The 14,496-nt window shown below is 48.3% G+C and overlaps 1 protein-coding gene across 2 annotated transcripts in view; it reads left to right on the top strand.

Annotated features, from left to right (window-relative positions):
- The window catches only part of LOC119955142 (structural maintenance of chromosomes protein 1B-like), a 296,162-nt gene that overhangs the window by 51,405 nt on the left and 230,261 nt on the right, over positions 1–14,496 (top strand). For both annotated transcript variants that reach the window (XM_038781060.1, XM_038781059.1), the window contains exon 5: positions 6,762–7,000. In XM_038781060.1, coding sequence (XP_038636988.1) covers positions 6,762–7,000 — 239 coding nt within the window. The remainder of the gene's footprint in view (positions 1–6,761; positions 7,001–14,496) is intronic.

The following is a 14,496-nucleotide window of genomic DNA, read 5'->3' as shown; positions in this document are numbered from 1 at the left end:
GAGAGGGTGCAGAGGAGGTTAACAAAGATGTTGCCTGGTCTGGAGGGGCTGAATAGACTCAGACTGTTTTCATTAGAAAGACGGAGGTTGAGGGGTGACCTGATAGAGGTCTACAGGATTATGAGGGACCTGGATAGAGTGGATGGTCAAGCACTCTTTCCCAGGGAGGAGGGGCCAGTCACCAGGGGGCATAGGTTTGAGTCCTCGGGGCAAAGGTTAAAGGAGATGTGTGAGGCAGGTTTTTTACGCAGAGGGTGGTGCGTGCCTGGAACAGGTTGCAAGGGAGGTTGTGCAAGCAGGCACATTAACGGCATTCAAAAGGCATCTTGACAAACACATGAATAGGATGGGTATAGTGGGATACGGCAGAAGGAAGTGCTGAGGGTTTTGGCAAAGGTTGGTATCATGACCGGTACAGGTTTGGAGGGCCGAAGGGCCTGTTCCTGTGCTGTATTCTTTTATTCTTTGTTCTAACCTGTGCTACCTTCAATCCAAAACCACTCTAACCTCAGTCATAGCTCCTCAGTATGCAGATAATGCTACTGTGCTCACTCACTCAGAAACTGAACTCTAGGTCATTGGTGACTGCTTCTCTGAACAATATTATAAAAATATGTTAGCTCAGGCTTCAGTGGTCTGACCAACTGTGTATGAGGACCAGTATCCTAAATCCGAGACTAAGTTCATGGTTTCACATGCAGCAGTGATTGCTGCACTCTTGTATGCATCAGAGGCTTGGACGACCTACAGCAGGACCCCAAAACTGGAGAAGTAGCACCATCAGTGCCTCAGCAAAATCCTCCAAGCCCGATCCAACAGCAGCATCCTCTCCCAAGTCAACATGCTCATCATTGAGGTGCTAACTACTCAAAGCTAGTTCTGCTTGGCTAGGACATGTTCACGTGCCTAACGGGGCACTTTCTAAGCAGATGCTGTGTTCAGAATTGGCCACAGTGGGAAGCTCTCAGGAAGAGAGCAGAAATGTATTAGGAATGTCCTCAAAACATCACTGAAGAGATCCACTCGTGGGAGCCCTGGATTCTGACAAACCAAAATGAGGCAGGCTCATCTAGGAAGACATCAAACACGTTGAGAGGCTGTTAGAAATGTCACTGGCGAAGTCGAGGCATCAGAGAGAGTGCACAAACCTGCCAAAAACCTACATACCCAATCCTTCAAGTACCTTATTGCAGATTGCATATTGGACTTACAGCCATTGCAGAATCCATTATGTAATCCTTGATCCTGAGGAACTGCGAAAGAAAATGGAGAACAAGTACTCTCATGCGCATTCTTTAAAAAAAATAAATTTAGAACACACAATTCTTTTTTTCCAATTAAGGGGCAATTCCGCATGACCAATCCACTTACCAGGCACGTCTTTGGGTTGAGGGGGTGAGACCCACGCGGGCATGGGGAGAATGCAAACTCCACACGGACAGTGACCCAGGGCTGAGATCAAACCTTGGTCCTTAACGCTGTGAGGCACCAGCACAAACCACTTCACCATGCTGCCCATTCTCATGCAAATTCTTGAAGAAGATTTTTTACAATGAGAGAAGATCATCTCGCACCTTAGCCAAGGATGGTACAAGGCACAGAGAATTAGAAATAGTAATTTTTGATTGTGATTGGAAAATAATACCTGAAGTTAAAAGATTTACTTTAATTGTGCTAAACTAGCTCAGCTATTTACTGTTGGGGGTTTCCAGTTGAATCCGGTCGGAGTGAGGACAGAGTGACTGCTGGGTAAGTAGTAAAGATTTAAATTGTTTGCGGGGCCCATAACAGCTGATTGCTGTTATAGCGTGGAGCGCAGTGGTTGCTGGTTAAGTGTTTTATTTTTTACCCGTATTTAAGTTGGGCGGTTCCTAAGCCGGAGACGCTACACTTGTAGTGTCCCCCACCCTTCCACCTCCTCTAACCTAAGTGGTTGAGTGAATATCAGGTGAGCTCTTTATTTTTTTTGTTTTATCCGCAAGCTATCGAGAGGGGATGGCAGGGAAGGCAGTGCAATGTTCCTCCTGCAGAATGTTTGAGGTGAGGGACGCCGTCAGTGTCCCTGCTGATTTCACCTGTGGGAAGTGCACCCATCTCCAGCTCCTCAGAAACCGCATTAGGGAACTGGAGCTGGATGAATTTTGGATCATTCGGGAGGCAGAGGTGGTCATAGATCGTAGCTTCAGGGATGTAGTTACTCCGAAGAATCAAGATAGATGGGTGACGGTTACAGGAGCTGGGAGGAAGCAGCCTGTGCAGGGATCCTCTGTGGCCGTTCCCCTCAAGAACAAGTATAATGCTTTGGATACTGTTGAGGGGGACAACCTACCAGGAGTAAGCCATGGTGAATGGATCTCCAGCACTGAGTCTGCCTCTGTGGCTCAGAAGGGAAGGAGGGAGAGCAGGAGAGCAATAGTTATTAGGGACTCGATAGTTAGAGGGACAGATAGACGGTTCTGTGGCAACGAAAGAGACTCACGGATGGTATGTTGCCTCCCAGGTGCCAGGGTCCATGACATCTTGGACCGTGTTTTCAGAATCCTTAAAGGGGAGGGAGAACAATCACAACAGTTCCTCCTGCAGAATGTTTGAGGTGAGGGACGCCGTCAGTGTCCCTGCTGATTTCACCTGTGGGAAGTGCACCCATCTCCAGCTCCTCAGAAACCACGTTAGGGAACTGGAGCTGGATGAAAATTGGATCATTCGGGAGGCAGAGGTGGTCATAGATAGTAGCTTCAGGGATGTAGTTACTCCGAAGAATCAAGATAGATGGGTGACGGTGAGAGGGGCTGGGAGGAAGCAGCCTGTGCAAGGATCCTCTGTGTTCATTCCCCTCAAGAACAAGTATATCGCTTTGGATACTGTTGAGGGGGACAACCCACCAGGGGTAAGCCATGGTGAATGGATCTCCAGCACAGAGTCCGTCCCTGTGGCTCAGAAGGGAAGGAGGGAGAGCAGGAGAGCAATAGTAATTGGGGACTCGATAGTTAGAGGGACAGATAGACGGTTCTATGGCAACGAAAGAGACTCACGGATGGTATGTTGCCTCCCGGGTGCCAGGGTCCGTGACGTCTCGGACCGTGTTTTCAGAATCCTTAAAGGGGAGGGGGAACAATCCCAAGTCGTAGTACACATCGGTACCAACGACATAGGTAAGAGAAGGGACGGGGATTTAAAACAGGAATTTAGGGAGCTAGGGTGGAAGCTGAGAGCCAGGACAAACCATGTTGTCATCTCTAGTTTGTTGCCGGTGCCACGTGCTAGCGAGTTGAGGGACAGGGAGAGAGTGCAGATGAACATGTGGCTTCAGGGATGGTGTAGGAGAGAGGGCTTCAGTTACGTGGATAATTGGAGCACATTCTGGGGAAGGTGGGACCTGTACAGACAGGACGGTTTGCACCTGAACCAGAGGGGCACCAATATCCTGGGCTCTTCAGGGGGGGTTTAAACTAATTTGTCGGGGGAAAACGAGCTAGAAGCCAGTGTTGAGAGTAGTGAGGTACTGAGGAGGGTATCAAGGTCGCAGGAGTGTATCGGCAGATAGGAAGGTGGGTTGAAGTGTGTCTACTTCAATGCAAGGAGCATCCGGAATTAAGTTAGGTGAACTTGGAGCGTGGATTGGTACTTGGGACGATGCTGTTATGTGCATTACGGAGACATGGTTAGAACAGGGACAGGAATGGTTGTTGGACGTTCTGGGGTATAGATGTTTCAGTAAGAGTAGGGAAGGTGGTAAAAGAGGTGGAGGAGTAGCATTGTGAATCAAGGATAGTTTAACTTCTGCAGAAAGGCAGTTCGAGGGGGGATCTGCCTACTGAGGTAATATGGGCTGAAGTTAGAAATAGGAAAGGAGCGGTCACGTTGTTAGGAGTTTTCTATAGGCCCCCAAATGTTAATAGAGATGTGGAGGAAGAAATTGCAAACAGATTATGGATAGGTGTGGAGGTCTTGGGGTAGTTCTCATGGGTGACTTTAACTTTCCAAATATTGATTGGAACCTCTATAGGTCGCACAGTTCAGATAGGGCAGTTTTTGTACAGTGTGTGCAGGAGGATTTCCTGACGTAATATGTGGATAGGCCAACAAGAGGTGGGGCCATATTGGATTTGGTACTGGGTAATGAATCAGGCCAAGTGTTAGATTTGTTTGTGGGAGAGCACTTTGTAGATAGTGACCGCAATTCGGTGTCTTTCGCTATTACAATGGAGAGAGGAAGGGCCATACGGCAGGGCAAGGTTTATAATTGGGGGAGGGGTAATTATGATGCGATTAGGCAAGAATTAGGGAGCGTAAGATGGGAACAGAAACTGTCAGGGAAAGGCACAAATGAAAAGTGAAGCTTGTTCAAGGAACAAATACTGCGTGTCCTTGATAGGTATGTCCCTGTCAAGCAGGGAGGAAATTGCCGTGTGAGGGAACCATGATTCACAAAAGAGGTTGAATGCCTTGTCAAGAGGAAAAAGGAAGCGTATGTAAGGATGAGAAAACATGGTTCAGTTGGGTTGCTTGAGGGTTACAAGGTATCAAGGAATGAGCTGAAAAAAGGCTTAGAAGAACAAGGAGGGGGCATGAGAAGTTATTGGCGGGTCGGACCAAGGAAGACCCCAATGCTTTTTACTCTTATGTGAGAAATAAAAGAATGATCAGGGTGTGGTTAGGGCCGGTCAAGGACAGTAGTGGGAGGTAGTTGGGAGGCAAGGGATGAGATTGCAGAGCCTTTGGCTTTGATCTTTGGGTCCTCACTGTCCACAGGGACAGTGCCAGAGGACTGGAGAGTGGCGAATGTTGTTCCTTTGTTCAAGAAAGGGAATTGGAATGACTCTGGTAATTGTAGGCCGGTTAGTCTTACTTCGGTGGTCGGTAAGTTAATGGAAAAGGTCCTGAAGGATAGGATTTACGATCATTTGGAAAGATGCAGCTTAATCCGGGATAGTCAACACGGATTTGTGAAGGCCAAGTCTTTCCTCACAAATTTGATCGAGTTCTTTGAGGAGGTAACTTAAGTGTGTAGATGAAGGTAGAGTAGTTGATGTCGTATACATGGATTTCATTAAGGCGTTTGATAAGGTTCCCCATGGTCGACTCATGAAGAAAGTAAGGAGGTGTGGGATAGAGGGAAATTTGGCCAATTGGATAAGTAACTGGCTATCACATAGAAGACAGAGTGGTGGTGGATTGAAAATTTTCAAACTGGAGATCAGTTACCAGCGGTGTACCACAGGGATCAGTGCTGGGTCCTCTGGTATTTGTGATTTTAATGCATGACTTGGAGGAGGGGGCAGAAGGGTGGGTCAGTAAATTTGCTGATGACACCAAGATTGGTGGAGTAGTGCATGAGGTGGAGGGCTGTTGTGGGCTGCAAAGAGACATTGATAGGAAGCAGAACTGGGCCCAAAAATGGCAGATGGAGTTTAACCCTGATAAGTGAGAGGTGATTCATTTTGGTAGGAAAAATTTGAATGCGGATTACAGGGTCAATGGCAGGGTTCTGAGGAATGTGGAGGAACAGAGAGATTTTGGGGTACATGTCCACAGATCTCTGAAGGTTACCACTCAAGTGGATAGAGCCGTGAAGAAGGCCGATACTGTGTTCGCGTTTATTAACAGGGGTCTTGAGTTTAAGAGCTGTATGGTTATGCTGCAACTGTACGTGACCCTGGTGAGACCTCATGTGGAGTATTGTGTGCAGTTCCGGTCACCTCGCTATAGGAAGGATGTGGAAGCATTGGAAGGGGTGAAAAGGAGATTTACCAGGATGCTGCCTGGTTTAGAGGGTAAGTCTTATGAAGAAAGGTTGAGGGAGCTAGGGCTTTTCACTTTGGAGCGGAGGAGGATGAGAGGCGACTTAATAGAGGCTTATAAGATGATGAGGGGGATAGAGAGAGTGGACGTTCCGAGACTATTTCCTCGGGTGGATAAAGCTGTTACAAGGAGGCATAACTATAAGGTTCAGGGTGGGAGATATAGGAGGGATGTCCGAGGTAGGTTCTTTACTCAGAGAGTGGTTAGGGTGTGGAATGGACTGCCTGCTGTGATAGTGGAGTCAGACACTTTAGGAACTTTCAAGCGGTTATTGGATAGGCACATGGAGCACACCAGAATGACAGGATAGCTTAATCTTGATTTTGGACAAGGCTCGGCACAACGTCGAGGGCGGAAGGGCCTGTTCTGTGCTGTACTGTTCTATGTTCTATATTCTACTTTTGAGTAATGTCATTAAGTTCCAAGGTTTAATTGCTACTTTAACGACCTACTGAAGCAAAAATGTTGTGGAACAGAAGGAGGTTGAGAAAGTAAATGCTAAAATTATTTTTATTTTTATTGGGCAAGTCGTGTTCCTCAAACTCAAAAGGTATTGTAGGTGTTTGCCACGGTAGGTCCCACCTACTCCAAAATTGTGAAGCCCAATCCTCAACCAGATAATCCTCTGGATCATTTAATATTGTCTTCATCCAAAGTCAGGATGCCTGTTTAGTGCCTACTGCTGCGTAAGTTAATGAGACCCAGCACTCAGCCTCCCACTATCATCATTGGGCTGGCAGATGCTAAATTGTTGAAATCTGCCCATTGTAATGTTTGATCCAGAAGTAAATACATGAAACCTCATTACTTAAAAATATTTTGCACGACTTTGGTAAACGTTTCACCACTTTGCAAATATGTTTTGAGCAGAGTAATTATATCTAATGATCACTGAAGTTTTTAACGAGTACTTATTATCACACTAAATATTGTATTTTTCTTGCGATTTCAATATTTAGGCAGATCGTTACCAAATGTTGATAGAAGAGCTGAAAACAAGCAGGGCTCAGTTGCATCTCTTCCTTTTGTATTATAATGAGAAGTTGATTGAAAATTTTAACAATGAACTACAAGCAAGCAATAAAGCTATAAATAGTGAGAAAGCAAGACAAGCCGCAGCAGAGGAAGAAGTGAGAATGAAGAAAAAGGAGTTGGGCAAACTTAACCGAGAACTACAGCAAATAGAGAATGAAATAAAGTAAGTTGCTGTTGTACCTTAATACAATCAGAATATTGAGTGCCTAATGTAGTTATTGCTTGGATTTTACAGAGAAAATACTTCTGAAATGCAATCTGTTTTTCATATGGTATGTGGCCATGTGATATCAGACTATGTGACTTCTACAAAGGTTATTGGATTTACCCTATATGGGTTAGGTTCCCTGAAGTTGAGATTCTTTACTTGCCCTTTCACAGAAGCAGCTTTATGTGAGAAGTTTCAAAAACCCAGAGGCCTCTCATGTATGGGTGAAGAGTGGAAGCCGAGCAGCACGGTAGCATAATGGTTATCACTATGGCTTCACAGCCCCAGGGTCCCAGGTTTGATTCCCAGCTTGTGTCACTGTCTGTGCGGAATCTGCACGTTCTTCCCATGTGTGTGTGTGTGTCTGTTTCCTCCGTGTGGTGAATGTATTCCATTAACCATTCACCATGTATGTAACTATCACGCTGTTGCCCATGAGGGCTCCATCCATGGACCATTGTAAGGAATTACCTGTGATGCGTCATGTTGGTGCCTTTGTGGGCTCCGCCCCTGGCTCTTCCCCTTGAGGTGAGGTTCCAAGAGCAGTAGCCCTGTAGGCGGCTCTCAGTAGCAGAGCAGTCGCAGGCAGGCACTGTTCTAGTCGATTAAAGCCACAGTTTACTTCTACTCCTTGTTTCGTGTGAATTGATGGTCGCATCAATTTAATCGACTACAACACCACAATAGAATCGGCCTTCAAATCTGACCGACTGGAACTCGACTTGCAAGCCGCGGTGGCGAAAGCGATTTTTTTTTTACACTGGCTCCGCTGTTTCGAGGCCTATCTCGCAGCCTCCTCCTCGCCTTCCATCTCCGATGATCAGAAGCTGAGCCTCCTCCACGCCCAGGTGAGCCATTGAATCTCTGTTCAACTCGAAGAAGCTTCCACCTACGCAGACGCGCTTGCAATATTGAAGCACCTATATGTAAGACCAGTGAACTAGGTGTACGCGCGGCATCTCCTCACTACGCGCCGCCAACACCCTGGGGAATCGCTGGAGGAGTACCTATGCGACCTCAAAATCCTTGCGCGAAGTTGCAACTACCAGGCCGTTATGGCCACTCAACATATGGACCTCGCAGTCGGGACCCCTACGTGGCTGGAGTCCGGTCCAACTATGTGATACAGCGCCTACTCGAGAAGGGTGCCCTCGACCTGGAAGAGACGGTAAAGCTAGCCTCCTCCCTAGAAGTAGCGTTCCAAAGCCTCAAAGCGTTCCCGTCGGATCATGCGACCCCCTCGTGGACCCCCTACCAAAGAGTACTCAGGCTTGTGCCGCGCAGCTGCTCGCCCAACACGGAGTGTTATTTCTGCGGCCAGCATCAGTACCCCAGGCAGCGCTGCCTGGCCCGCAACGCGAACTGCAGCGACTGCGGGAGAAAAGGACATTTTGCTAAGGTGTGCCTGACCAGGTCGAAACCCTCAAAATCGCAGGCCCGACCCTCAGACTCACAGGCCCGCAGTGTAGCAGCTTGCCTGCCGGCTCCGCCCGCGGACGCGTCATCTGTCTCGTACTGTCTATGAGGGCAGCCATCTTCAAGTGCGACCGACGGGGGCCGCCATCTTGGACGCTATCTGTAACGCCGTCCGACACCTGCGACCGACGGGGCAGCCATCTTGGGACCACCCCAGCACCTCCGACCACGCCAGCTACCTGCAACTCAGCGCGGTCACCCTGGACCAGTCACGACCCAAACACCTCCGGAGCTCCATGATGACCGTCCGGGTAAATGGACACGAAACACCTTGCCTGTTCGACTCCGGAAGCACGGAGAGTTTTATTCACCGAGACATGGTAAGACGCTGCTCGCTCCCAATCTTCCTGGTAGATCACACAATCTCCCTTGCTTCTGGGTCGCACTCGGTGTAGATCCGGGGGTGCACTACCGCAACCCTAGCAATACAGGACGGCGAGTACGCCGATTTTAAGCAAAATGTATTCCCTGACCTCTGCGCTCCTCTCCTGTTGAGACTGGATTTCCAGTGTAACCTCAAGAGCCTAACTCTGAAATTCGGTGGGCTCCTACCCCCACTCACCAAATGTAGCCTTGCGATACTAAAAGTTGACCCTCCCCCGCTGTTCGCAAATCTCACCGCCGACTTGTAAGCCAGTCGCCACCAGAAGCAGGCGGTATAGCATTCAGGACAAGACTTTTATCAGGTCCGAGGTCCAACGAGTCTTGCGGGAGGGGATCATAGAGGCCAGCAATAGCCCTTGGAGAGCTCAGGTGCTGGTCATCAGGACCGGTGGAACTATATAGCCAAACTATAAACCGGTACACGCACCTTGATGCGTACCCCCTCCCCCGGATCGTAGACATGGTTAACCAGATTGCCCACTGCCGGTTGTTCTCCACGGTGGATCTGAAGTCTGCGTACCACCAGCTCCCAATCCGCCTGGGGTAACCGCCACTACACAGCCTTTGAGGCAGACGGCCGCCTTTTCCACTTCCTCTGGGTCCCCTTCGGCGTCACAAACGGGGTCTCGGTCTTTCAAAGAACCATGGATTGAATAGTGGACCAGTACGGGCTGCGGGCCACATTTCAGTATTTGGACAACTGTTATGGGAGAGGTGTTTTCAGAACCCCAAAATGTATCATGGAGTTGAACCAACCCCCACCTTTAATCGATTGTTGCTTTTGAAGCACATGGCTTGTTCCCCAGGTGTAGTATTACAATTGAAATGAAAAATGAAATGAAAATCGCTTATTGTCACGAGTAGGCTTCAATGAAGTTACTGAAAAGCCCCTAGTCGCCACATTCCGGCGCCTGTCTTGGGAGGCTGGTACGGAAATCGAACCGTGCTGTTGGTCTGCTTTAAAAGCCAGCGATTTAGCCCTGTGAGCTAAACCAGTCCCTATGGACACGTTTTTAAAACAAAACAATGTTTATTCCATGAACTCAAATTAACCTTTTAAATAAACATTAGATCTCTCAACACCCCTTACTTCAAAGATAACCCCGAAAATAATACAACACTACCCAATCTTGCAAACTACACATCCAAAAGACTTCACCTTCATCAAAACACTTAACACACCAGGTTACAGTTAATATATATTTTCTGATGGATGGCAGAGATATATCAGCTTGGTTGACTTCAGCTCCAGCACCTTGCTTTTTCTTCATGCAACTCACAGCCACAAAAACACTGTCACACCCAAGCTGCTGTCTCAAACTGAAACTAAAACTCCCAAAAAGCAGAAGTGAGCTCAGCTCCACCCACTCTCTGACATCACTATTTTCTTAAAGGTACATTGCTTAAACATCCATTTCTTAAAGGTACGCTCATGAAATGTCACCATCTGCGGCCATGATCAGCAGGACCACGATGCCAACCTCCAGAAATTTCTCCAGACCGCCCAAACCCTTAACCTCACTTACAACAAGGAGAAATGCGTTTTCCGCACAACCTGGCTAGCCATCCTCTGCTACGTTGTGGAAAACTGTTCTAGGATCCGACCCTGACCGTATGCGCCCCCTCCTGCAACTCCCCCTTCCCCACTGCCCCAAGGCCCTGAAAAGGTTCCTCGGGTTGTTTTCCTATTACGCCCAGTTGGTCCCCAACTATGCGGACAAAGCCCGCCCACTAATCAAGGCCACCACCTTCCCACTGGTGGCCGAGGCCCGCCAGGCCTTCAGCTGCATCAAGGCAGACATCGCCAAAGCCGCAATACGTGCGGTGGACGAGTCCGTCCCCTTCCAAGTGGAGAGCGACGCGTCAGAGGTCGCCCTCGCCGCTACCCTCAATCAGGCAGGCAGGCCAGTAGCATTTTTTTCACGCACCCTCTCTGCCTCTGAAATTCGACACTCCTCGGTCGAAAAAAAAGTCCAAGCCATCGTGGAAGCCGTGCGGCACTGGAGGCACTACCTTACTGGTAGGAGGTTTACCCTCGTCACCGACCAACGATCGGTAGCCTTCATGTTCGATGGTACGCAGCGGGGCAAAATCAAGAACGATAAGATCTTGAGGTGGAGGATTGAACTTGCCACCTATAATTACGATTTGGTATGTTGCCCTGGGAAGCTCAACGAGCCCCTAAATGCCCTGTCCCGCGCGGCATGCGCCAGCATACAAGAGGACCGACTTCGTGCTATCCACGCTGACCTCTGCCACCTAGGGGTCACCCGGCTTTTCCACTACATCAAGGCCCGCAACCTGCCCTACTCCACTGAGGAGGTCAGAGCCATGACCAGGGACTGCCCGATCTGCATGGAGTGCAAGCTGCACTTCTATCGTCCGTATAAGGCCCACCTGGTAAAGGCATCCTGGCCCTTTGAGCGTCTCAGTATCGATTTCAAAGGGCCCCTCCACTCCACCCACCGCAACACATATTTTCTCAACGTCATTGACGAATTCTCCCGCTTCCCCTTTGCAATCTCCTGCCCTGACATGGCTGCCGCTACCATCATTAAAGCCCGACATAGTGTCTTCACCCTGTTTGTTTTCCCCACGTATGTTCACAGTGACCGGGGCTCATCGTTCATGAGCGACAAACTGCGTCAGTACCTGCTCAGTAAAGGCATTGCCTCGAGTAGGACTACCAGTTATAACCCCCGGGGAAACGGGCAGGCGGAGAGGGAGAATGCGACGGTCTGGAAGACTGTCCTCCTGGCCCTATGGTCTAGGAATATCCCAGTTTCGCACTGGCAGGTGGTCCTGCCCGACGCACTCCACTCCATTAGGTCCCTCCTGTGTACGGCCACAAACGAGACCCCTCATGACCGCCTGTTTGTTTCCCCCAGGAAATTCACCTCCAGGGCCTTGCTTCCATCCTGGCTGTAGACACCGGGGCCCATCCTACGCAAACACGTCAGGAGCCATAAGTCCGACACCCAGTAGGCATACATAGAACACCCCGACGGCCGACAGGATACGGTTTCCCTCCGGGACCTAGCACCCGCAGACTCCACTACCACCGCCACCCAACCTATACTGACCAGAGCCCCCACCCTTACATGGCACCCGCACCTACTCCCGCCCCATTCCCTCTTCACCGACCCACAGCAAAGAAGCTCCAGAAGACATGCTCCCGGAGTCCACGTCTGTACCCGCACCGGCAACTTCATTACCCACACCCGCACGGATGAGTTTGACACCCGGGCCAGCTGCGATACCAGAGCTCCGTCGATCACAGTGCACGATCCAGGCGCCGGACAGGCTGAACTTGTGAACCGTTCACCCCCGCCGGACTTCATTTTTTTAACAGGGGGTGAATGTGGTAAATGTATTGCATTAACCATGTATGCAACTGTATCACGCTGTTGCCCATGAGGGCTCCACTTACGGACATTTGTAAGGTATTACCTTGCTATATCTGTTGGTGTCTTTGTTGGCTCCTCCCCTTGAGGTGAGTTATAAAGAGCAGTAGTCCTGTAGGCGGCTCTCAGTAGCAGAACAGTCGCAGGCAGGCACTGTTCTAGTCAATTAAAGCCACAGTTTACTTCTACTTGTTTCGTGTGAATTGATGGTCGCATCACTTCTGGTTTCCTCCCACAAGTCCCAAAAGACATGTTGTTAGGTAATTTGGACATTCTGAATTCTCCCTCTGTATACCCGAACAGGCGCCGGAATGTGGCGACCAGGGTCTTTTCGCAGTAACTTCATTGTAGTGTTAATGTAAGTCTACTTGTGACAATAAAGATTATATAAAGATGTGGGAAGGGAAATTATTCACCTTTTCAAAAAAATGTATTTTATTACAAATATGCATCAAAGCAGGTTACAGCAAGTAAACACTCCGCGAAACATACTTACCAAAAATCAACTATACAGTTTGTACAGATTTTCCCCCTCTTTCACCCCCTCCTCTCTCCATCACCCACCCCCCTGCGACGAATAGCTCCTCAAACACGGTCACAAACATTCCCCAATTTTTCTCAAACTCCCCTGCTGAGCCCCTTAACTCATACTTTAGGGAACCTATTCTCTATCTCTCTCCCCATATCCAGTTTCCATCTTTCCTTCAAGCCCTCGGGAGTCTTAACTCACCTGGCACTCACCCTTCCGACCAAGAGTTCCCAACTTTTGTGGAATGGGGAGTTTTGCATCCAAAGTTGTAGAGAAACTCCTCTTGACATAATTGTGCAAGCTTGAAAAAGAGAGTTCCATTCCAAACCAGTTTTCTCAACTAATAGCACCATGTGCTTATCTGTATATCCTTTGCTCCAAGTTGCCAATGGAATTAGCGCATTGATAGCTGCTTATAATTACCAAGTGTCCACAGTTTCAGTTTGCAGAATGAATCTGTTACAGTGCAAGTTATTTGGTACTGTTGCTAGATGCCCATTTTTTTGCCATGTCTTTGTTCGGATTTCAATGTAGATCCCATGGCAGTGCTGCACCGATTGGAAGTCGTTCTTTGCAGTGTTCAGTAACTAGAAAAGTTTCAAAACAGAAATGTCATTATTTACTTAGTCAAGATAATATATACTTTTAGCATCCTTAGTCACAGCAAACTGCTTATGATGATGTAATAACTTCAAGAATAAGCTCCACCAGTTAACTTACAACAGCATTGTTATCCCAACTATAAACAACTATAGAGTGCTTTAAAACAGTCTTTCTACACTCAGCTCGAGGGTCCAACTGCTGGGACAAGCCCCAACACATCCCAGTGAATTGCAAACTCCTGTCCCTGACTTGATAAGTGGTCACATGAACACTTCAGAAACCGTCCCTTAAAAGGACGGCAGCATTGTAGAATTCCTACTGTGCAGAAAGAGCCCATTTGGCCCATCGAGTCTGCACCGACCCACCGAAAGAACACTCTATCCAGGTTAACTGCCCTGCCCACCCCACCGTCTCCCCATCATTTAATTTGCATATCCCACCTAATGTGCACAACTTTGGACTGTGGGAGGAAACCGGAGCATCCAAAGGAAACCCACTCCACACAGATAGTCATCCAAGGTTGGAATGGAACCCAGGTTCCTGGTGCTGTGAAACAGCAATGCTAAACATTGTTCCACTGGCGGCCAAAGTTGCAAAATGGGGCCTCCGCATCACCAACACTGCCATCATGATAACACAGCAAACCTGCCTCCCCTTATTTCTGCAGAGGCTAATGCGTCTGCATCTTTGCAGAGGTAGTCTGTCACAGGGCTTGTGCGAGTCATTTTTTAAAAAAAAATTTTATTCTCCTTTTTCACATTTTGTCCCAAATTTACACTCACCGACAATAAACAATAATCAGTAACAAATATACCAATCCCCATATCAATAAAAACGATCCCACCCTCCAACCAAACCCCAAATATTAGCCTGCATGTTCACATAAACACATGACAAAAAAGAATCAGGAATCACCCAGAGACACCATTAATCCCTTCCCCCCAACCCTCCCGCCCACCCACCCCCAACTAATGTTCGATGTTATCCAGTTCTTGAAAGTGCATAATGAATAATGCCCATGAATTGTAGAACCCCTCCATCCTTCCCCTCAGTTC

This window comes from Scyliorhinus canicula, chromosome 20 (assembly GCF_902713615.1).
Source record: "Scyliorhinus canicula chromosome 20, sScyCan1.1, whole genome shotgun sequence".
In the NCBI taxonomy this organism is placed as follows: domain Eukaryota; kingdom Metazoa; phylum Chordata; class Chondrichthyes; order Carcharhiniformes; family Scyliorhinidae; genus Scyliorhinus; species Scyliorhinus canicula.
The sequence above is the reverse complement of the archived record's forward strand: the minus strand, read 5'-3'. Positions and strand labels throughout refer to the sequence as shown.